General features: G+C 44.2%; 2 protein-coding genes across 2 annotated transcripts; one reads left to right on the plus strand and one right to left on the minus strand.

Annotated features, from left to right (window-relative positions):
• Positions 1-5,902, minus strand: kcnj10a (potassium inwardly rectifying channel subfamily J member 10a). Its single transcript, XM_076092537.1, has 5 exons — positions 5,355-5,902; positions 4,899-5,110; positions 4,458-4,589; positions 3,817-3,994; positions 1-515 (listed from the first exon to the last, which is right to left on the minus strand). The coding sequence occupies exons 1-5, from the start codon at positions 5,737-5,739 to the stop codon at positions 118-120; spliced, it is 1,305 nt and encodes a 434-aa protein (XP_075948652.1). The 5' UTR covers positions 5,740-5,902; the 3' UTR covers positions 1-117.
• Positions 5,903-20,748: 14,846 nt separating this feature from the next.
• Positions 20,749-23,858, plus strand: pnp5a (purine nucleoside phosphorylase 5a). The gene is made up of 5 exons (XM_076092547.1): positions 20,749-22,005; positions 22,101-22,204; positions 22,362-22,537; positions 22,749-22,939; positions 23,158-23,858. Exons 1-5 carry the CDS (start codon positions 21,825-21,827, stop codon positions 23,373-23,375), a joined length of 870 nt encoding a protein of 289 aa, XP_075948662.1. The 5' UTR covers positions 20,749-21,824; the 3' UTR covers positions 23,376-23,858.
• Positions 23,859-23,946: the final 88 nt, after the last annotated feature.

A 23,946-nucleotide genomic window follows, 5' to 3' on the forward strand; every position in this document is an offset into this window, starting at 1 on the left:
GCGTACAAGTGAGGGAGGTGTTGTTTGTGAGCAGCTTGTTTCTTTTCTTCCTGCTTTTATCTTGTATGACTTTCACATCAGCTTTCCGTTACCACTTCCTGTTTCTTCTCTTTTCCCTCAGACATTACTAATACGCACACTGTGAGGGCTGCGCCCCCTTTCTCGCCCCTTCTCCTCCCCCCTGTAGTTCTCCTCCAGTCGCATCTTCTCTGGGTCCGTCCCAGCCTCCTTGCCTCTGTGGCCACGGGACGCCTGCGACGGCGGGCTCGGTGGCAAGGCCTGCTTGAAGAGCGGTGGGGTTTTGGTTTTGGCCACTTTGTCAAAGAAGGTGAAATCGGCCACATATTTCCCCGAGGGGGACAGGGAGACGACGGGGGGGAACTCGTAGCCCCAGAGGATCTCATCCGGAAGGTAGGATGTTCGGACCTGACAGGTGGCGGAGGTCGGCTCAACCGTGGCGCTCATGATCACTAGCAGCTCAAAGTCAGCCACGTCCGGGTCTGTCCAGCCACCACCTGGAGGACAGAGGAAACCTGGGGTTCAACAACAATCTTAAAAAACTACCATTTTCCAAAGCAAGCCATATGTTTTATATAAGTTTTCTTACAGAAAAGCTGCTGGGAAATTGATTATCCATCACAAAAAAAGTGAGAAATTCAGAGCGTAATTATAGCAGCATACAGCTATTATCGTCGCTCTGCACTGAGTTCATACGGTGGTTAGCGCTGATAATACCATCCCGACCTATACGCCATCATTGCAGGAAGCGTTACGCCCAACCTCCGGTCAGTAAACGCTGTTATTCCTGTCAGCACTGTTGCCGTTGTTTGCGCTGTTACCTGCAAGCCATTGTCATGTTGAAACCCATGTGGAGGCAATCCCTTATTCGTAGATATGCTCTGAAAATTGTAATTTAACACCTTTAAAGAAAGAGGAATTCAAAGCTGCATTTTGTTGGCCACTTGGGGGCAGCATAACAGACTGAAAACACTGAATTATGAACTTACAAAGGAGTTGTAGAGAACATCTTAGCAAGCACTTGATTTTGTATAAAGACAGTCATGTATGTGGCGAAGGAAAGACACACACACAAACATACACACACATCCTGAAATTTCCAAAACATAAAAACTCCCCACTCACTGACTGATTCAAAAAACACTTGACCGGATCTCACACACAAACACACACACACACACTTACAGAACTCATTCCAGCATGTTGAACACACAAACACACACACATAGTAAAAACTGCCACCTGTTGGAAACATTACAATCATAAATGTCACATATATTTAAAAAAATAATATATATATATATATATATATATATACATATATATCCTTCTCATTCATTGACACACAAACCCAACAGCACAAAGGACACGCTAGAAGACTCGTGCACTCAAACAAAGCACACACCTGCATCAACAGGCCGCACTCAGAATGCCGACTCTGTCATCTGTCTAAACAGTCCTTCCCCTAACCCAGACCCAGTGACGCTCCCACCAGGGAAAAAAACACCAGGTTTCGCAACCGCTCGTACTCCCTGCGTCAAAACTTGGTCGAGGGATTCTCTTTATTGGGCGGTGCAAAGGGCTCCAACTGCATTGATGTAGTGATCTTAACCAGCTGCATGGCTAGGGATACTGCTGCTGCTGCACGGGTTAACATGAAATATGGCGCAGACATTCATGCCCCCCCCCCCCCCCCCCCCCTCAGGATGAATTGTAATAACTTTGGTCATCTTTACTTTTCACGTGACGCCAATATTAGGTCAAAATTTTGCCCTGTACTGTGGTTTATGTGCAAAACTGACGACACTTCCATCAGCCTCAGCTGTGCATTTCTGTGGTAATAAGCAAATGTAAGCATGCTGAAATGTAAAACTTAGCTGCGGAACATAGTAAGCATTATACCTGCTAAACACCAGCATGTTAGCATTGTCTTTGTAAGCACGTTAGCATTCAAGTCCATCCACTTTTCTCAACCGACAAGCACTTTTTTTTGGCATCAGCCACAACAGGGTTTCGTGATCTTTCTCACTTTGAATGAGTCAGCGATGGTGTTTCCCACAGTGTGCACAGACTCTTAAATGTCACCCATCAGCCTTGTGTGGTACAGTGTATAGACATGGTCAAGAGGAATGTGCTGATATTCCAGCTCAGTGGTTCGGACGGCCATGACGCCTCTCCTATAGACCGTCTCCGCAGTGTCCTGCCCTCCTCATTCAGTGACTCACAGTCACATAATGCCATAAAGAGTCACACACTGTTGCACTGGAAGCCAGTTTTCAATGTTCTTATCGGAGCAGTTTCCTGCTGAAGATCCCTTAAATGTGGTACATGTTGAGAACATAAAGCAGGCTTAGCAGGAAGCTTTAAAGCTCTGTTCAAAGAACCAGCACAAAAGCGTGCTCAGTCATGAGTATTATCATGGAAGTATGCCCAAGACTTTTTAAAATGTCCGTAAGAGACAACCACCCATTCATCCATGATCTAGTCATCATGTGCAGAACCGCACATTTCCTTAACATTCACCTGTTAAGGAAATGAACAACACGATGTTCTGTGTAACACATACGGCACATTTGCGTCAATAAGAGGTTCTTACATCTGCAAGTCTAAGTCAAGATAATAAGGTGTTCGTCTTTATGCCACTTTTTATGTGATGGGTGCTTTTACGGCCTGGATATATGCAACGCGAACAAGCCAGATGAAACAACACTGGGGACCTGGCAACAAAAGCTGACTACTGTTACAGTAGGTATTTAGAACAGGGATTACTGTAGTACTATGGACAGTATTATGTGTAATTTAATCCCTTAAATATGTCTCCAGTTGAAATTACTGCTGAAGGGGAGGTAATGACGGCTAAAACAAAACATAAGGGAATAAAAGTTGAAGTTAAATGGAAGAGCAAAAAGGCATCTAGGACATAAGGAAAGGAAAGTAACTGATAACGTACAAAACCAGGTGTGTCAATTGAGGCCAAGGAAATAAGAAGTCCGCAGTTAACGAGTGGTGTGAGTGTAAATAACGCCGCAATCACAGTCCATCAGTACTGATGCCTTTGTGGTTTCCAGTGCTGAGAGGTCTGCGCTGCTGTAAGTGGATCTGTGCAGGCTTCGTGTCAGCACCCCAGACTGTACAGCATTGTGCTCTAATGAGGGGTGTCTCTGCCGGTCTCTCTCACACACATTCCAGCCAAAGAAACCGTCTCCTCCGGTGCCAAACCGGCCCAACTCTGGACAGTTATAGAGGCAGCCAACAACGCAGCACATGACCGTAAATACCAATACACCTACATACACATACCTACTGAATGTACATACAGTTATTCTCAACAGACATAAGAAGGTTTTGTTTCAAATAAAGACATCTCATAAAATATATAACGCCTTTTGCCAATTAAGGATTGCTTGTAAATTACTGAATACAAATTTTTAAATGTAATTATTGAAGAAGTTTTCTTCTTGATATTTGTGTATCAAACCAAGCAGCAACCTCCTGTGCCACTTCAGGCTTGCTTCAAAAGTGAGTCAATCCCCATAGACCCCCATGTTAAGATGCCCGACTTTAGAGCAGAAATAAACATGTTTACAGCCTTGTACAAAAAACGGATTGAATTCATTCATGGCCACTATGTGGGAGATAATGTTTTGTATGAGTCACCCGTTTAAATTCTGTTAGGGCGTAAAGTTAGATATATCTCAGTGCCTGCTTTGAGTGACAGGTGGGTGCCGTCTTAGATCGCAATGCTAGCTGTCTCCTCTGATGCGTCACCTCAACCAAAGATCCACAGCCACGGCCTACCTTTTGCTGCCCAGGCCCTGAGGGGGCTGTTGTCGTCGATGATGTGGTAGAAAGTCAGGGGGATGATGAGGAAGGGGCTGTCGCTGGATGTGTCCACCTGGAAGGGCACGTTGCGCTGGTCCAGCCGCACCGTCTCGCCCTCCTTGGTCAGCGACGTCTGAAGCAACTTCCCCGTCACCTGGGAGCCAAGATGGAGTCAGTAAATGTAGCCAAGAGGTTGCAGAAGGCATCCTGTAACCAAAAGGCTCCAGGTTTAATACCTGCCAATATCTTCATCAAAGGCAATGTGTCCTCGAGCATGGCAAATTCTTACCAATCAGGTTATTAAGCAAGCACTCTACTCGACATTATAGCAGTCCCTTTAAAAGAGCTTATGGTTCTCATGAAGGCTTTTCTAGTCATTTCCTTTATTGCATGGGCTTCCAGGTAAGACTGTATGTCAGGGGGTTCATACCCATCATGGGATTGCATCCAAACAAATGCTGTGCAGAGCAAGTGGAATCAATAATAAAGTGCTTCAAACGCATTAACAAAGATACAAGCCCGACATCAAACAGTAGGCGTCTCAGGTTGTAATTACGTCTGATGAGAGGCACAAAACTGCAGTATGAATGAATCATACCCAAAAGCGACTTGCATACCTGGCATCCTAACAGCAGGCTTTTGCGCATGTTGGCCACTCGGATCATGAGGCAGGGCCGACCCTCGTGATTTGACACGACAGCGTGTTGACTAAACTTCACTGTCTCGCCTCTCTTCTTGGGACGAGCGACCTACGAGAGGAGGGAAACATGTCACAGTTGGTAGAAATGGTTCTTGTTACTACGTACTGTAAACGGGGGGACTCTGATTTCCTCTTTCTCTGTTCAAGATAAGTGAGGAGATAACCTTGCTTTTGACAGATAACAGTTACCTAGAAGTCGATTGCTGAAAACAGTGACAGTTGTGATACAGGATGGGTAAAGGAAGGACGTATTAAGATGAGGGGGGTCTGAGGAACCAGCCAATGAACTGCAACGTCCCAACTCAACTATCCAACTAAGACTCTTTGTTTTGGGTAACAAAGAGTAAAACATGACTACCTTTGCAAGGAAAGTGCCGGTGATGAAGATCTCCATCACCATGGTGATGACCAGCTGAAAGATGAGCAGGACAATGGCGCCGGGACACTCCTCGGTGATGCACCGGAAGCCGTAGCCAATTGTGGTCTGAGACTCCAGAGAGAAGAGGAAGGCTCCCGTCAGGGTCTTCACCTCCATTACGCATGGAGTATGGTTGGAGGGGGGGTCAAACTCTGGAGGAAGAGAGGAAGAATAAAGGATCTACGGTTTGGGGGTTGTAAACTAATTATCAAGGAACATTGTGTTCCCTGTTCTGCCAGATCTTTCTCACGCTCTTTCTGCAATGTAAAACTGTATGCCTGTGTGTCTTTCTTGTTAAATCATTCACAAAAAAGTGCTTGTGCTTCATGAGTCCTTTTTTACAAACAGCCAAAGGACACAGACAAAGCTCCATCCTCCTCCCTCGCTCCTCCTTACCCAGGAGATCTCCATGCACCAATGCCACCAGGTACCAAAGCACTCCGAACACGAACCAGGTCCCAGCGAAGGTGGCGGAGAAGAGGAAGAACTTGTAGCGCCACTGCATGTCTAGGAAAGTCGTCCAGAGGTCTCGGAGGTACAGCGCCCCTCGCCCGCTTACGTGCTCGATGCGTACATTACTTCGTCCGTCTTTCGAGAGGACGCGGCGCCTCCTTCGCAGAGCGCAGGGCCCTCCAGCTCCCGTTCCTGCTCCACCTGCACCAGCACCTCCGGTCCCACCTGTGGAGCCCAGCAGGGGCTTGGTGATGTCAGTCTGCGTCTGGGAGTGGCACACTTTCTGAGGAGAGGAGCCTTCAGAGGAAGGGGGAGTGGCCGAGGTCATGGCCGGTGCTACAGGGGGGTCGGAGACGGAGACAACAGGAGGTGAGGAGAAGAAGAAAAGTGGGTAAAGCCGGTGTGTATTAAAAAAAAAGGTGAGATGGCGAGAAGAAAAGGGTATAGGTTGTATGGGCAGTAAGATTAAGTGAACAGCAGGGGTGAGTCGAAATGAAAAGGTGCAGGATGTGTGAAAAAGGACAAAAGAGAGAACATAGTGAACCACATGAATGAGAAAAATGACAGAGTGGAACATTTGGGAAGAGAGGGAGATGACGATGAAGAGAGAAGAAGAGGAAGGGGATTAGAAGCACATTTTTCAACTGGGCAGTGTTGCGGCTATCCACGGTGGTCCATTAAAGCCCCCCTTTTCCTTTCAATTGAGGCAGCTGGCCTTGTCAAAATAAAAGCCTCCTTTCAGCGTGAAGGCACAGCTGCTCTTTCACATTAAAAGCGTGATAGTGCCGGCTCATTCACGTGTCGGTTGCACAAGAGGGCTACTGAATTGAGATGAGGAGACACCAGTGACTGTTATTCCACATGAAAAGGATGAGGAGGAGAGTCTTTAGATTTCAATCAAGGACGCCGAGGTCTTCTGCTGGACAACCCTCTTCTATTTTACTGAAAGCTGTTTTCAGGCACAAGTTCAACCCTTCATTTTCTCAACACTTCTGAGAGAGTTAATTTATGCATCATTTGCAGCAGATGTGATAGAGAGATATGCACAATTTTAGAGTCCGACAAAGCTTTTGAGAGGATGTCCGCTGTGGGGAACTGTACAAAAAGTTGCCCGTTATGTATTTTTAGTACTGTAGTTCATGGTTTAGGCACCTTAGCTCCACTTAAAGGAAATCTCAATGCTGCCACCATGATATGTGCACACGGCAAGGTTCATAAATGGGTTGGGAACTTCAACCCCATCCAACACCTTTGTGATGAACTGAAACACCAGGCCTTGTCACCCACATCGGTGATTCTATTGTGACTTAAATGGTTCCAAAATCGCGTAGAAAACCTTCCTTGAAGAGCCATAGCAGCATATTTCCACATTAGATGTCCATTAATGAAACACGCATGTCCAAACACATTTGGAAACTGAAATTGATGTAGTTGTACTCCCATACAACTACACCATCACTCATTACTCAAGCTAAGTGCTTGTTGTCGTTTAACAAGTGTCAAGTGAATGCCTATATGTCAGACAATGGAGGTGTGATGTGGTGGGATGGATCTGTATGTAAGTGTCTGTGGGTCTCAAAGTGTCAGCAGTATATTAACAGAACGAGAAGTCCCCCACCCCACCCCCGGGTGCCATGGACACTTATTCTCACTGTATGGGTTTTTCCTTGCTTCACCCTCATCAGGGCTGCAGTTTCTCCATTTCCTTCTTTTTCCTTCCTTCTCTCTGGCTCACACTCACTGTTCACCAAATGGCCCCTTTTCTGTCAAACTGCCTCGGCTTTCGGAAGCGCAATACGACAAAAACCGAAAACAAAACCACACAAACAAAAGCCGAAGAAACACGACAATCTGATACACTCTGTTCTTCCTGACCCTTCTCTCTCTGCCCTCTCCATGCTGGAGCTCACACTGAGTGAATGAATAGAGATCTGTGTTGATGTCTGTGCTCTGAATACTAACATGTGGAGGGGGAGAGGGAGGCGGGGTCAAGAGGAGGCCCATGTGATTGGCCGTGTCCATCTCCAGCTGAACTCTGAACCCGGCGTGGCTCCTGCCTACACATACAGTATACACACACTCGTGCATTGAACATATAGACCTTTTGAACAGTTCAAGCACAATACAATCCCATTGACTGTCCAAAGGAATGTTTGGTTTGCAGACTCAGGACTTTCCACACAATAATACAGTAACTAGCAAAAGAACACAAATACATCTTATATTAACAGATTGTTTTGGCCACTTGGGAGCAGCGCAACACGATGTAAACAAGACAATGATATACGTATTAAGTTGCATACTTGTTGCCTATTTACACATCCAGCAGACACAAAGCAACATCAGCGTTTCTTTCAGGTCACGTTTCTGTCCACCTGATGACTGGAGGTCCAATATTCATGCTCCTTTTAGCTCTGTTTTGGTCTCCACCAACTGGCAGCCCTGTTGAAAGATGCTTAAAACTTTGTCACAACAAAAAATCCAGAATATCACCACCCTCATCCTTTAACAGTATCTACAGTCACTACCCTTATAAACTATACAAAGCAAGTTATATCGATATTAGTAGAGGCAAAACAATATTTGGGAAGTGTATCAGTCTCATTGACAGCAATATGGATTCCCTCTCTTTCTGAAATGACTTTTTCCACACTCAAGGTCAGGATCTCTTCCTCTCCTTCCCTCTGTCCTGTGCGCACAACAATCCTTTGTTTTCGAGGAGATGAAAGGGACAAAAGCCACCATTGAAAAATACGACTGGGTGAGCGAGTGAGTGAAAGAGAGAGCACGTTAGCCGGGGAGAGGAGAGCGGTACGGAGGGTTAAAGTTTTCATGTGTGTGTGTGTGTGTGTGTGTGACTGCGTTTGATCGTGTGTGAGTATGCGGTGCTTGACATTGTGAGGGGGAAGAAGGGAGAGAATAATTGGTTTTGAGGGGAGGATTGAGAGAGAATTGAGCATCGGGTGACAAAGGGAGTGAAAGAGGAAGAGGGAGGGAAATGGATGGCGAGAGAGAGAGAGGAAGGGGTATGTGAAGCGAAGGTCGAGGAAACAGATCGGTGACAAAAGACGGTCATTAGTATTCCAGAGGAGAGAGTAATCCCTTCCACTCTGTGGCCCTGTCCAGTGTCCACGGCCATAAAGAACCCCTAGCAGCCAGTACAGTGCACTGAAAAGACTCAATACAACACAAGCTGAATGGCTCCGACCACTGTCCGCACCCAAGCAGCCTCTGCACCCCTCTGAAAGGGCTGTCTAAACATCAACACAGGCCGTGCCAAGAAGGCATCTACTCCGCCAACACAAGACGTTAACACCACAAACTCCCCGGAGCCAAACTAAGCACCGCACATCGCCATGCAAATGAGCTGCTGTGGTGTCAGTGTGTCTTTATTTATGTAACAGTGAATGATTTCAGACAGGCTCATTGAGAGACTGAGCCTCTTCTTCTTGCACTGCTTTTTTTTTTGTTCCATTTCCTTTTTTTTCTTTTCACTTCCGGTCTTTATGATTCAGCATAAACGACTGAACATTCACGGCCCTGATTGGTTCACACAGCCTACCGCCAATTCTCGAAAAGCGGGGACGCGTCACGATGTATGTGCATGTGTGGGGTCGCTTACAAATTAGCTCAACTAGCTTGTTGCGGCGGTAGATTAGCTTGGTGTTTCTATTGCAACGACACCGATGTTTAACTTGATGATGCAGGTTATTGTTGTACATTTAAGAAACACAAACAATCAGTAAACCAGTAGATATATTGCTCTGCATTACAGAGTCGGAGCGCTTCCTTAATGGTTAAGGTCAATATTTAAACACTATTTATCATAACTGTCAGGTAGGTGAGACCTAACTGTCCTGTGAAAAGGCTTTTACAGAAAATCCGATGACTTTTTCAATAGTTTATTTATTAAGAAGTAGAAGACTGAAAAAATCAAAAATAACCACATTTGGAGAGTCACAGTTTACACTGGAGAGCCTTTCATTCAAAGTAAAATCTGAATACCACTATCTAGAGATCGAATAGATAAATATGTATAAGTCTTCTTATACTGCGACACTCAGAAGGGCGAGATGCAATAATCAAATTGGGGATAACGTTTGGGGCACACATTTCGGTAGTCCCACTATTGCATATGAAAAGTGACATGATTGAGTAATAAATTAGAAAAAGAGCTTGAGAGTTGAAATCCTGCCGTTCTCACCACTGCACACCTGACCAGTTGCTGCTTGGGAAAGGAGCAGGGGGAGAAGGTTTCAGATGCTGTTTGACCATCCAGAAGAACACTTTAGTTGACGCATACTAACACCTCAACATCCCCCTAAATTGCATCTGATACTTGGAGGGAAAATAAAATCAAAGAAACAATTCATCCCCCCCAAAATCAAGCAAGTACAGCGGCTGTAGTAGCTAAAACTTGATTATCTTGTGTTTTGTAATCTGTGTATTCCACGTTGACATAATTTACCTTTGTGTGCACCTCAACAACAGGAAGTAAAAGTCATCAGTTGCGATGGTGATCAGACGTTTGTCTCAATGCGTGTGTGTGTGTGTCCCAACCTACCATCTAAATCTGAACACTTGGAGTTACGACATTGAGGCAAATTAAACAGCAGAGAGCAGTGGTCGGCCGCTGGGCTGTGATTTAGGACTGACTTTTACCTTCTTCTTCCGATTCAGAGGTGACCAAGTTCTGTGTCCCCCCCCCGCTGTAAATCTGACCGCTCTGCTACTGTTGTGGTGCTGATGAGGATTCCTCAATGAGGACGTGTGATTTGTTTCGACCGAATGTTTCCGAGCCAACACTTTCAGTATAGACTCGGGAGTCAAAGCACCATCACACCTGTTCTTTCCACTATGTTTTGTACAAGCCCTCTCATTCTTTTATGCTACGAGTACTGTACGACACCTTCTAATGTTAACTGTCAATATTTATTAATCATGAGTTTCCGAGCAGGACAGGCTCAGGATGTTGAGACTTCGCTAAACGTTTCATTTAACGTTGAATTATTTTTGAATGCAAAACACCCACTGCAATATTAAATATTGTAGGACGTTGTAGGACCAATTTGATAATATAGACCCAGATAATTCTGTGTAGCAGTCAGACATTTGATAGTGGAACCTCCTCTATTGTTACACACTTCTAATATCCCTCCGCGCTGTAAACACAACACATTAGATGCAGCGAGACAGAGCACCTGAATGTTGACCTCAAGCCATGCATCGAACCGTTCAACGGCATGTTTCCTCTGATAATCCCAAAACACTTTTAAGAAGATTTTAGAAAAATATCAGTGCTAACAGTGCCGTGTCGTAGGAAAATAACACTAAAAAGGAAGGAAAAGATAAGATAAATCCATTAAGAGACACACTTTGTACTGTTATACTAGGATGCCACTATACAGAATAATCTGTCAGATCTTCACATTATTTCTTTTAATCTTTGGTATCTTGATAAGTAGAAGAAAAGCAACAAAAGATAAGGATGAAAGACCTATTTTAAAACCTGTGTGTGTGTGTGTGTGTGTGTGTGTGTGTGTGTGTGTGTGTGTGTGTGTGTCTCTTACCTTTCTGTTGACTTGGAACAGAAGTTCACTTGGATTTAGTTTCACTGTCCAGCAGACATGTGAAAAAGACAAACAGCGCACAGTTCGATCTGTCGTGGAGGGAAGAAGGTTGAAAACAAGAGGAGAAAAGTTCACGGTTTTGAACGACACGCACTTGTTGACAGCCCGAGCATGTTTCTTTTCACAGCACCTCTCACGTTGACATCACATTGTTTGTGTTCTTTTTGCGGTCCCTCTACGTCGTTGTCATCCTATACATTTTAAGAAATAGAAGTGCAAAAACAAACTCTTTGAAAAAAAACATGAAATCGCAAAAAGAGAGGCCCGGGTGAGGATAAACCGGCAGTGAGTCGGTGTCTCCCAGCACACTGGTACTGGCGGTGCCGGTTCTGGCTCACTGTTACTGGGTCATTATGTAATCAGATGAGCACAGTTCGCTCTCCGTCCTGCATGTGAAGCTGGAAGCCCCGTGTGTCCCGGGCAGAGGGAAGTAGCCTGTGCTGTCCACTCCTCCAGGACCCCCCCTGCATGCCTCTCTATATAAACCCAAAAGTCTTCAGACAGCCGCTGTATCACGACATTTTTAATTCATTAATTCAACTCTCCTCCCAGCTTCTCCTCCTACCCTCCCTCCCCGTGTCTCTCCCTCACTGTACTCTATAAATGGGCCTCTTTGTTTGCGAAGGCCTCCTCCGCTGTTGCAGCCTTTGTCAACTTTCTCGTGTAAATGTTTGATGGTTATGAGATACAAGCCTGGAAGTTGTCGCACTGAAACGGAGGTATTTACAAATCAAAGCCGGGGAAGGGGGAAGAAAAAAGAAAACAGGGCTTCTTTCTTGTGCACTTGGCTACTTGCAGTTTTGCGTTGGCCAGTGCACAGTGAATGGATAATACCGGTGCACTTCTGTGAGGCTGTGCCATGTCCGCCTGCGACGAGGGGGGGGGGGGGGCTCTGTGGTGCACATGGTCCAGCTGTGAATGGATAGCGCGGGACGACCAGGACTAGTTTATCCAACAAGCATCACACTGAAACACTTGTCACTTTCACCTCTGATGGAATGAAGGAAGTGGTTACATGTAGTACATTTACACGGCAGGTTCCGGTTCTTGTACTTGTACTCTCTACTTGTGCTCCACTTCCTTTCAGAGGCAACTATTGTGGGTTTTACTCCGCTGCATTTGTTTTTAGAGCTGCAGTTACTTTGCAGATTAAAATCTTGTGTGCGACACATTTGATCAACAAATAATATATGATGCACTTTTATACAACAGCATATATAAAGTACAGCAAATCAGCTCCACATGAATCCATCAGTAATAACAATACAATAACACATTCACATTAATACTTGGAAAGGTGCTTCTGTTTCTGATACTTTCACTTTGGTTACTTGGATTACATTTCGCTGATAATACTTGTGTACTTTTACTTGTAAGAGAGTATATTTTTTACAGTGAAGTACAGGGAAGTGTTGAGGTTAAATCTTAATGTTGACAGCAAGAGTGGTTGTGCAGGAATTTCTTCGATTTTGAGATGCACTCCGGTGCACCTGCATTACAAATATTGGATGTGCGTTTATTTTTTATTTGCGATTATTAAGTCCCGAGGTGCCAGGAGGGAATAAGTTACCTTTTTACATTGAAAAACAACTGTGATCAGCCCAATTAAAAAAATAAAAAAGCCAATTTATGTTGATTTCATTGGAATGTTTTTGCTCTTTTAGACACAAACAAGTGGAAAAGAAGGCCAGATCGACTATTTGATTATAGGCTACAATTACATATGCTTTAAGTATAACATACACTGATACAAAAAAGTAAATGCTCCAACTCCCTGTAGAGTTAGTGTATGTCTCTGTAGGAGCCGCCTTTCTTATTCTAAAGAAAGTGAAAAGGGCAACCATTCAAAGCTTTCCTTATAACTTTGTTTTGACGGGAGTTCAATTTACCGAATGCCCAGATGAGAGTCTCCAGGTGGGGCTTCAGACGCATGAATCTGCAGCTGGGACGCGCCGCACAATAAACCCGGGCCCTGCACAGTCATCGGCCCGGCTGGTTTCACACGCACATCAATCTGCGGGGCTCCTCCAACATGCCAATATGGTGTTGTTCCTCCTCAGCACCCTCTGCTGTCCTGCAGAGTTTGGGGCTCTCCTCACCGCTTACTGCATCCGTGGGGGCCCCACATTATACGAGTGTGTTTACCTTCTGGTTGACCATTTCATAAGGATTAGGGTCCTTTTAGGTCGGGGTCATCCTCGGCTTCACCTGAAGGCATGAAGGAGCCGATGAACAGGGTGTTAAAGAAGGCAAATACATCAAGATTATTGCGACTGTTACAGGGACGGATGATGAGGAACTTTTCTCGCTGTTGGCAAATGGCTGTACAAACTGTGGAAGAAATTTACTGTTCTCATTTTGTCACTGACCTGAAATAACCTCTGTGAAAGCAACATATAACTGAGTATTTAATTAACCCGTTGCAACAAGAACAGACATGATCTGTGTCATTGCTGACTCAGCCTAGGAGTGTATGAGGGAGGCTGCATGTTTCCAAGTAGCATTAACTTTTGCAATCTCAGCTTCGGGTCCAAATTTTTTGATTGTCCAACACTGGCGTACGGCTAAACACTTGCCGAACTAGTGACAATCCCATCGGCCTCAGCTGCACACTGTGTTCACCTAATGTTAGCATGCTAACAGGCTAAATTAGGACGGATGCGATGCTCGTCATCAGCATGTTAGCGTTGTAATTTTGAGCATGTTAGCATGTAGCCTAAAGCACCAACGTTATGTAAATGTTATCCACTAAAATGCATGGAAGTGAAGGAGGCAGACCCCTAAAACATTACTTGCGAAGTAAAGCATTTAATAGATGTTTATTCTGTTTCGTTAATTGGGATTTGTGACCATTTTTGTTCAACGACACCAACGATAAGTGTTCTGTAAAATTGTTGCACAAAACTGTCATGTTTAACTCCAGTTCAAAGGACTTCAGAGACTTTAACCTCTTTGTTTTCCAAAGAAGCTTCAAATATCGGATGAAATAGGCGATCCTCATGTATTCCAACAGGATTATATGGCTGCATTAAATATCACCGTACGGTATAAAGGCTCAATTTTGCTCTGCGTCATATTTAACCCACCTCGTGTACGTTTGAAAGAATGTGACCTCGCTAAGCCAACACAAACCAACACATTGCTCCTCTGTTTTCAGACCGGCGAGAGTTTTAGGAAAACTATGTCACGGAGGTCAGCGGTCACTGAGAGGGAGTCGAGAGAGGAGGGAGAAGACGAGGAAGAAAAGAGAGAAGGACGGGAAAGAGAGAGAATGGGACACAAAGAAAAAGAGGAAGGAAGAGAAGAAGCAGACAGGAAGACGTTGTAATGATGGAGGAGAGAGGAGAGAGGAGCGGCGAGAAATTGTAAGAGGAGGTGTGGTGGAAGGAGACAAAGTGGCACATGATGGCGTAATGTGGACCGGTCGGAAGGCCACCCTTCATTTTTCACCTCCTTCCTTGTTTCCACCCCTCTCTTTGTTGATCTGCCTCCTCGGCCGGTTTGTGTTTCCATCACATGTTGCCCCCCCCCTTTGTTTCTTCTTTTATTCTGTCAGTTTCACTTCACCGACCCCCCCCCCCCCCTCCCGCTTTCTGAGTGAGCGACAACCGCTTCCTGCAAGTAGAGGACAAAAAGGGGAGAAACCTGTGCACACACACATGCAGACACCCCGAAAACCACATTAAACACAGACACACAGAGACAGACAGGTAAACAAGTAAGTAACAAGTGAGCCGTCAAGTGCCGCATTAATCTCTCACTCCATCTGGTGGTTGTCTGTAACATACACACTCATCAGACAGATACAGACAGATGGAGGATCCTGCAGGCAACCTAGAAAAATAACATATTTAATAGGCTACATAGGTATGTTGTCATGGGCTTTTTTTGGTAATATTTCCAAATAATAGTGTTGAAAAGTCTAGTAAAAAAATAGTAAAAGTCATACTTTGTTTTTCAGTAATTTGGGGAGACCCTGGATGGCGCCCTTAGCATTCGGCCATGCTATGAACTTTGGTCTTTTTAATCATAGGAAGCTGGGTCTTCTTCAGATTTGATTGGGAGATTTTGTATTTTGATTGAATTAATAAGCTGTATGAAGAAAAGAAAACTTCATCCTCGTGACTAAAAACTCAATTTCCACTCATGTGACCTGCAGACGGGTCTCAAATTAAAGGAAAACCTGAATATACAGCGCAAGTCAGGAAACATAATGAATGCAGATGCTTATCTAGAGAGCACAAAAGGCTCACAAGTAGATGATGAAAATCATTTGGTACGCCCCTTCACCAAATCTCAACCAAACTGAACACCAATGGAAGAATTTGTATTTTTAACACGGCCTCTCCTAAACCAGCGTTCTAAAGAGGCTGCAGGCGGAAACTGTTATCTCGATCTAAAGGAAACACACATGTAGGCCTACACATACAAACCACTGAACAAGGGATTCCTCCGTCTCCATTTGTTTAATGCGCAGCAGCACGGCAGCACGCAAATAGCTTATCTAATTTCTGCCTTTCACGAGGTCAAGCGGTCCGAATGATGACAACCTGATCTGATCTTTCCATGACAGCACATGATCGGTGCGCACCTAAAGGCCCCCACAAAGCCATTTCATTTCAATTTAAATCGTGTTTATCCTTCAGCTGATAACGTCTTGTATCTTATTTCCGAGCCTTTCTCCACTCTGATCACCATTTGTCTGTGAGAAAATGTTTTTTTAATAAGTGCTGCTCAGACCTGATGTGGTAGGTTCAGCCAAAAAACAGCTGGAGTACTTGTTAAAGATAAACCAGGAGAAAAAGGTCAATGTTTCGAAACATGTGTCAGATAAGAAGCCAATAGTACAAAGCGTTTTTTGGCCTTGCAGAGTTTGTCTCGGGGGGTCACCTAATGAATCGTACAGTTAAATAGCTTCTAATCTATGTCAATGACTGGTTTGTTTATGTTTTAGCGGGTTTTTACAAATGAAGTGGATGCAGTGGAAAATCTTGAGCTGCAGATGTGCCTGCTGGGTGACCATGTTAGTCTAAGGGTTCCGTGAGGTTGTTTGGCCGTTTCTTGGAGTTTAAGAAAAGAGCATGGTTGACGTTAACTTGACAGACTAACAACTCACAGGAAGTGAGTGCTTTTCAATGTCTCTCTGCTGCTGTGTACTTAATCCCCAATAAAAACCATTATGTTGCGGCTTTGGCTCCCTCTTTCACCTGCATTGCTCCATCGCCTAAAGCAACGCAGCTGACAACGACCCTCGGCACAGACACACAGGTCATGTATGTCGACCAACCGTTACATAACTCTGACCCCAATTGACTGTCCGTAAACCTGATGTATACCACATTATTAGTGTGTCATCAGTCAATTTTGGCACTCCGGGGTTTCTGTCGTTTCATGGCGTATCTTTAAATGAAACGATCATGAACATCTGGGAATGTTTGTGAATCCTGGCCACATGTATTGATCAGGAACAGTTGCTACAGTAGAGAACTTACCTGCCGAATTCAGTTGAAGTCGTTCTGAAACCCGGAATAAAGTTCCATGTAATAATCTTCCAGCCATAGTTTCCCATGCTAACCTTCAGCCATCTGCAGGTTATGTAAAACACATTACTCTCACTTCTAGACTTGGGACTTGCATGTCTCGACTCGGGACTCGAGTACAAAGACTTGAGATTAACTTGTGACTTGCAAAACAATGACCTCTGATAGAAAGATAGATAGTTAACTTTTCTACCCATCGTAAAAACCTAGACAGCAGTTATGTGTCTGTGTCTGGAGGGTCAATATCATGCAATCTGCACAATTCTGTTCATGTAACAGTGGGAGCGTTTGAGGAATGTATCCTAAGAAGGACTGTCGTACACTGATGGTATTTGGCACCCAGTCACCATGAATGTAAGCACATTGTCATAACTAAGTGCTAACATTCACAGTCAGTGCTTCAGTGTTGTGTAACATGTGTTTTATTGCAGGAATGACACCAAGAGACAAAGTAATTCTACTTTTATGTAAAGTCATATTTCTGGTTTTACTGCTCCGGGACTCGCAGTGTCAAAGTCTGACATTCATGAAAACGCGCAACTTTTACTTTAGAGGCGACCTGCCTCCGTTTCCTCCTCTCGACCTCCTGGACTCAATTTTTATTCTTCAAGTTGGGTAATGGAACAAGCTGACAGTTTAGTGCGCGGAATTGCGTTGCACTTGTTCATTCAATGCGACGACAACACAAAGCGCTAACCACGTTTAGGCAGCGTCGGCCATCGAAGAACGAACTCACACGTAGCAGATTGCATCGGCATCATTAGCACAAGTAGGCCAATGAGATTAGGCAATACTCTCTAATCTGACATTGTTCATTCTGCAACGTGAACAATGTCAGATAAATTAGACTTCATGCACAAACCTCTAAACAGGTGTTTTTTTGTCAGTACACCAAACTAAACTTTATTTTATCCCTTTGGACAATCAAACTTTGTCAAAATCACCTGGATTTGAATGTGAAGATACCCTGGCATGTTAAATGATGCTTCAATTCATATTGTGCAGCTGTGTAGTGTGACACCTATTGAAATCAGCTGTGTGTCTTTTTTATCAGCATTTAAAAAGCAAACATCATAAATATCAAGAGCAAAGTACAAGAAAATCTGCTGCAGAGTGAAAGACAAGAGAACATGGAATGAAAACAGTATTTCTGCTCTGTGTTGGCTTGTCAGGCAGTCAAAACAGCTTCGTAATCGCGTGATGTTATTGTCACGGTGGGGCTCAAAGGCTCAAAGGACCCAAATGCACTGGGAGCAGAAGGATGACAAACAGTGATTTTAATAAACAAATATCCAAAACAAAACGTACAAAGCAGGGGAGTCCAAAAACGAGTAAGTGAAAATCCGACAGGACATGTGCACAAGGGATAATAACAGGAACATAGCAGATGAACCCACACATTAGGGGAACACAGGGACACACTGAGGAGGTATAGGTGATTAGACACAGGTGGATTCAATCAGGGGCACGGCAGACAATTACTATGGCGGGAAAACATACAAAGGCAGGAAGTGAAGTGAACACGGGATGTGGCACGGAACTTCAAAATAAAACAGGAAACAAATTTATCCAAAACCAAGATTGTGACAGTTATCAGCTAATTCAAAATCTCTTTATTCTATAGAGGACTTGTACACATCAAAGTCTGTTTACAGGTGAAGGTGACTACTACTGGATATGTGAAACATGTGTGAATTCGCAATAGCTGCAACCAGTAGGAAACCAGTAAGAAAGACAACGCACCCAAATCTCAGACCAAAGTGTCGGCCGCTGAATTGCATTGTGGGTAATCTAGGCGCTAGGTTTTGACGATTCAGCAGGTACAATGGCATGAAAGAAACGCTGTGGAAACTTTCTCGCTATCGTCAGCGTCTGCATTGGGAGAATCTTCACATGCATTTTTATTGACAGTACAGTTCGTCTGTAAAAACTGGGGAGCAGGTTAACAGGGGCCGTCATGCTGCAGTCAGATGGTCCCCACTCATTGGCTGAGTCAAAGGCGTGTTAGCTATAATCGAGGGCAGAGGTGATGAGGTCAACGAGTCAACAACTGCCACAGCGTTATCAGACACAAGTGAACAAGCGATATGAAGAAAACTCGACCCAAACAGAGAGGTGGTTGACCTCGAAGGAAGTCATAGTGCACACCAACGCTGACGGCTGTCATCCCACAGTGTCAACGCCAAACAACAATTCAAGGTCTGGCGACGTCAGGCTGCATGTTGTGATGAAGGCTCTCCATGTTTTGGCTGGTGTCAGACTTTGACAAGCTTCTGTTGGGACCCCATTGGGTCTGGATTCACCTGCGTAGTCCTGATGTAAACCAAGGCAAGGTTCAATAATGGGCTTGTGAATTGCGTAATGACCTTCGGTAGATATGTTTTACTGTTGTTCCTTTTAGAATATGTCATTTTTTATGAGAGGAATTATATGATTCTTGTGTTAGTAAAACATTTTTTTTAAAAGGGGGTGGCGTGTTATGTGATCTTTGTCAGTGACCAATTGGATTTGCATCAACATTGACGCTTGTTTTGTTCTTATGTAAATCTCCCGGTCTCTGTGTCCCTGCAAGCTCTGCTGTCCTGTCGGGGTGGAACGGTACACAACATCCACCGTTCGGTGTGTACCTTGGTTTTGGGGTCACAGTTTGGTACAGCTGGGAAAACAAAAACATTATTGTAATGCTCATTAAATGCTCATTACATTTATTTGATGGATTAAATAAAGTTGTCAAAACCGGTTCAAACTAGAAAGGTGCACTCAGAGTTCAGATCTTCTCCAGGCGATTGAATGAATACAAACCACAATTGGATAACCCCCCTGTCTGGACACCAATGGCCTGTAAGGCGTCGTAAAACACCCTTCATTCAAACTCAAAAATATTAACCAAGCTGAGTTGCAGCGACGTACTCAGCAGTGTGTGTAGTGGTTGTTCTCTAACAATCGAGTCATACCTGCAACAATAGGAAACACACATCGTGATGCAATCTAATGACAAAATGTCTTAAACACAAAAAGGACCACAACTATTGGTGTACGGTGTTAATGAAGTTTCTCTACAGGATGTATCCATCACATCCTTGTTAGTGTGTTTCAAATTCTGTGATTGCAGTTTTTTTTTTTTCGTTAAATGTCAACAATTTTAAAGCTATTCCCTTAATTTTGCTTTTAATGAAGCATTTGCAGCTCGGCATTCAGATAATTTGGCCCCTTTGGAGCAGTGTTAGCTCACGTTACTCTGAGAAGTCACAAATCAAAGTGACGAAAGCCAGACCTCAACAAGCTACAACACATTTCTAAAGCTCTGTTCCATGAGGTTTTTTACATTACATGTAAATTCTACCTCTCAGTTGAAAGTGTCGCAATCCTTCAAGACACAAAAATTCTAAACACATTTCAGCTCAGAAAATGTCCACACACACACAAATAGAACACACACTAAAAAGTATGAATAACTGCTTCATTGCATTTTGCCGTTGGAAATCCTCAAATGATCCCTTTTGGGAATCTGAACAGCGGCCGAGTTCAGCAATTGCTTATCAGTTCATACATGTAATAAAAGCTCACGCTTCCGGAGAACTTCATACAGCTTTTTTTGTGTTTTTCAGAGCACGTGAAAGCAGCAGTTGAATGATTATTCAACATCAAAAGTCATATTTGCGACCGCTTTCTTATAATGTTTCTAGAAAAGTTTACAAATTGGAAGTAAAATAACCCCTGCAGGGTCTCGGGACTGAAAGCATGCAGGTCTTCTACTTGAGTACGGCTTTAATACAACGGGAACGCAATGTGTTACAAGCAGAAGTGCTATCAGCAAAACATACTTATCAAAAGAGTGAATTCCAAAATGCTACATTATCATATACCCTATATAATGTAATATAATGTAATGAAGAGAGCAGGAGCAACAATGTGATGTTTATGAATAAAAACCTGAGTCATGCTGAGAATGCAGTGTTGATCAATAAGTGGCAGACCGATCATTGCTGAATGTGGTGTTGCAACCATTTCCTGTTGATAATAATGATAATAGTGGAGAACAGGATGTGTAGAGAGGATGTAAAACGCTGCTGCTAGGAAAGGAGAGTGAATGGGGGGGGGGGGGGGGTGGTGGGGGGGGCTGTCGAGCGAGACAGACATATGCCCTTGTCTATTTTGAAGGTGTGTCGTCCCAGCCAATGAGGCGGCAGCATCCACGTACGCCATATTGAGCAGCAGAGGGCGGGCGTGGAGAGAGGGGGGGGGGGGTCTCTGTGCCTATAATAAACCCAGCGACTGAGCCTTTTCTCCACAGACAAGAGAGAGCTGAAGACTTTAACACATCTCCAAACAGAAAGAAGCTAAATAGAATAACTTCTTTTTTTGTGTATAATATCTTTTATTCTAAACAGCTGGTTTCAACATTTGTTTGCTTCTTTGGAACTTGATTTCTTTTTTTTTTTGCTAAAAAAAGTGCACATTTACTTATTTTATTTCTTCCCATCGACACTTGTTGAATCGTTCGCGATGTTTCCAGAGGCAAACAAAGGGTGAGTACTCTTCTGAACAGTACTTTCAGCTGTCCTCTTCCCATGCTGCCGAACACATGACCCCTTCATGGGCAGGCCGAGGCCGTGGGTAAAAAATATACCGGCGAATGTTTGGCATGCCAAAAAGCGCACATGCTCTGTGGGCAGCAAAGGTTTAAAAGAAAAGCCATTCATGTATTGCTGTGGGAGTACTACATGGTGTCTTTTACACTTAATATGGACTTTATAGCTGATTTATTGATTAGTAATATCAATATCATATATTACAGCCTGTCCTGTGGCAGTAGGTTGTTAATAAAGCACTTCAGGACCTGCTTTCTCACAGTATGTCTATTTATAGCACAGTCCTGTGTATCCATTGTTCCATGCTTGAGTGGGAGTGGAAGCAGTCATATGAGAGGAATTACACAAATTGTCAAATTGAAGGAATTAGTGTGTTAAAAGAGAAAAAAAAAGTGTGCGTTCATGTCACCATTGAAGTGCATGAGAGGATTTGACTGCAGGAATGTGTGTGTGTGTCTTCAAGTCATATATTTATTAGTAGCAGTTCTCCGATCAGGCCGGCTGCCCAGAAAAAGCCTCTTATCCTGTGATGTGACTATATTGACCACATCACATGATACCTAATGAATCGGGAGGCAAACAGACGTTAATGAGGTCTCTGATAACAGCTGACATCTTTTCGCAGTCAACCTGACCCCAGAATCTCTTTTCATGTCATCCAGCTACAGCTACGAGGACTGCAAGGCCACCGCTGATTGGCTGATGGCCCAGACAGACATCCGACCCACAGTGGGCATCGTGTGCGGCTCGGGGCTCGGAGGGCTGGCTGACATGTTGAAGGACCAGGTTGCCTTCAACTACAAGGACATCCCCAACTTCTCACAGAGCACCGGTGAGTTTAGCCACAACAAACCTCTCAGTTGCTGACTGGTTTCCCATTTACTGTTCGTATTCACTGACCGGTTTGTGTTTTGTTTTTCCCTGCAGTGCACGGACACGCAGGTCGGCTGGTATTCGGCACCTTAAAGGGGAGGCCATGTGTTTGCATGCAGGGGCGCTTCCATTTGTATGAGGGCTACCCAATCCAGAAGGTGTGTGTTAGTGTGTGTGCTGCAATGAGTTTTACAGTGCATTTGAACCCTTGAAAATTGCCATGAAACGTGTGGCCTTTAAAGAATGCTGTCATCCTTTAAACCAAAGTGCCCTTTGAATGGTTATATAACGTCTATATACGGCGTGTGTTTCCAGATCACACTGCCTATACGCATCTTCAAGCTGCTCGGTGTGGAGACGGTGATGCTGACCAACGCAGCCGGAGGCCTCAATCAGGACTTCAAAGTGGGAGACATCATGATCATCAAAGACCACCTCAACATGCCGGGCTTCGCTGGCAACAATCCGTTGTCTGGACCCAACGACGAGAGGTAGGATGGGTTTTCCCGCATACGTTGTAGTTTTGGTGATTGTTTAAAGAAAACATGCTTTTCGATCCCGCCAGGCGGGTTTTGGTGTTCAGAAGGTCGGCAGGTCGGCATAACTAGGCCCGTTAAACCCGACATTCAGCAACATCACCCTCAGGTCTCCTCCTCTCGCTAAACCTAACCACCTGTCCCTCTCTGTCTCCCTCTCTCGCAGGTTCGGAGTGCGTTTCCCCTGCATGTCCGACGCCTACGACAGAGAGCTGCAGCAGATGGCCATGGACGTGGGACAGGAGCTCGGCTACGGAGACTTCCTGAAGGAGGGCGTCTACTGCGTGCTGGGCGGACCCTCGTTCGAGACGATTGCCGAGTGCCGCATGCTGCACAAACTGGGCGCCGATGCCGTTGGTATGTACCTTTAAAGCAGCCTTTTTTTTCTGCCCATATTTAATTCTTGTGTCGGAAGAAATCAAAACTATAAAGCTTAATGCTCATTTCTAAACCAAAGCTATTATTTCTAAGTTGTAAAAACAAGCATCTTGTATTCATCCCTTTCAAATCCAACCTGGTATCTTTTATATTCATCCTCGATGTCTTATCTTTGAATGCCCTCTTTTCCTCGACAGGCATGAGCACAGTCCACGAGGTGATCATCGCGCGCCACTGCGGCATGCGCGTCTTCGCCCTGTCGTTGATCACCAACCAGGCGGTGATGGACTACGACAGCGAGGAGAAGGCCAACCACGAGGAGGTCCTTCAGACGGGCAAGCAGCGAGCTCAGCAGCTGGAGCGGCTGGTTTCCATCATGGTGACCAAGATCGAGCACAACAACAACTACGTCTAAGAGACAGAAGCTAGATGTTAGCCTTTTTGGTGTGACTGAGGGAGACGGAACGTGGTTTATATTGAATGCTACTGTGCCAAAGAAAACCGCCATTCATTTATTATTTAAGTGAGCAGTCGGGCTGTTTCGAGTCTTAGGTCAAAAGATGATAGTATAGTAGTCCTCCGAAGAATCTCACTTAGATTTATACAGAAAATACACCTTTGTTTTCGTGTCACTGCTTTTTCCTGACGTCTTACATTCCTCTAGCGAAGAAAACCCTTTTTTTTTTGTATCATTCTAAACGAGACGTGTTTGTTCTAACTTAAAACGTGTGATCAGCTTGTGTAAATGTCGGTGATTTAACTTAACTGAGCAAAAAAATCTGCTGTAAAGTTCATGATATTATGATGTTGTTGAAATGTGGACATTAGTGGACTTAATATATTTGACAGTGCTTGTTTTTTTTCATATGAATGTTGTTACTAAAAGGTACTATTTATTACTACATCAACTTTGTTTGTGTTGTTCTTTGGGGTGTGGAAGGGAGCCATTTTAAAATCATCACAAACATAAAAATTAATACAGAAAC

Source organism: Anarhichas minor, unplaced genomic scaffold (assembly GCF_050575085.1).
Source record: "Anarhichas minor isolate MPS153535 unplaced genomic scaffold, ASM5057508v1 ptg000016l, whole genome shotgun sequence".
Lineage (NCBI taxonomy): Eukaryota > Metazoa > Chordata > Actinopteri > Perciformes > Anarhichadidae > Anarhichas > Anarhichas minor.

Coding starts and splice junctions, on each gene's coding strand:
- kcnj10a (XM_076092537.1), bottom strand. CDS start 5,739: ATGACCTCGGCCACTCCCCCTTCCTCTGAAGGCTCCTCTCCTCAGAAA. Junction 5,111..5,354: donor GGTGCATGGAGATCTCCTGG/GTAAGGAGGAGC, acceptor CTCTTCCTCCAG/AGTTTGACCCCCCCTCCAAC. Junction 3,995..4,457: donor GCCTGCTGTTAGGATGCCAG/GTATGCAAGTCG, acceptor CTTGGCTCCCAG/GTGACGGGGAAGTTGCTTCA.
- pnp5a (XM_076092547.1), top strand. CDS start 21,825: ATGTCATCCAGCTACAGCTACGAGGACTGCAAGGCCACCGCTGATTGG. Junction 22,205..22,361: donor AGGGCTACCCAATCCAGAAG/GTGTGTGTTAGT, acceptor GTGTGTTTCCAG/ATCACACTGCCTATACGCAT. Junction 22,940..23,157: donor ACTGGGCGCCGATGCCGTTG/GTATGTACCTTT, acceptor TTTCCTCGACAG/GCATGAGCACAGTCCACGAG.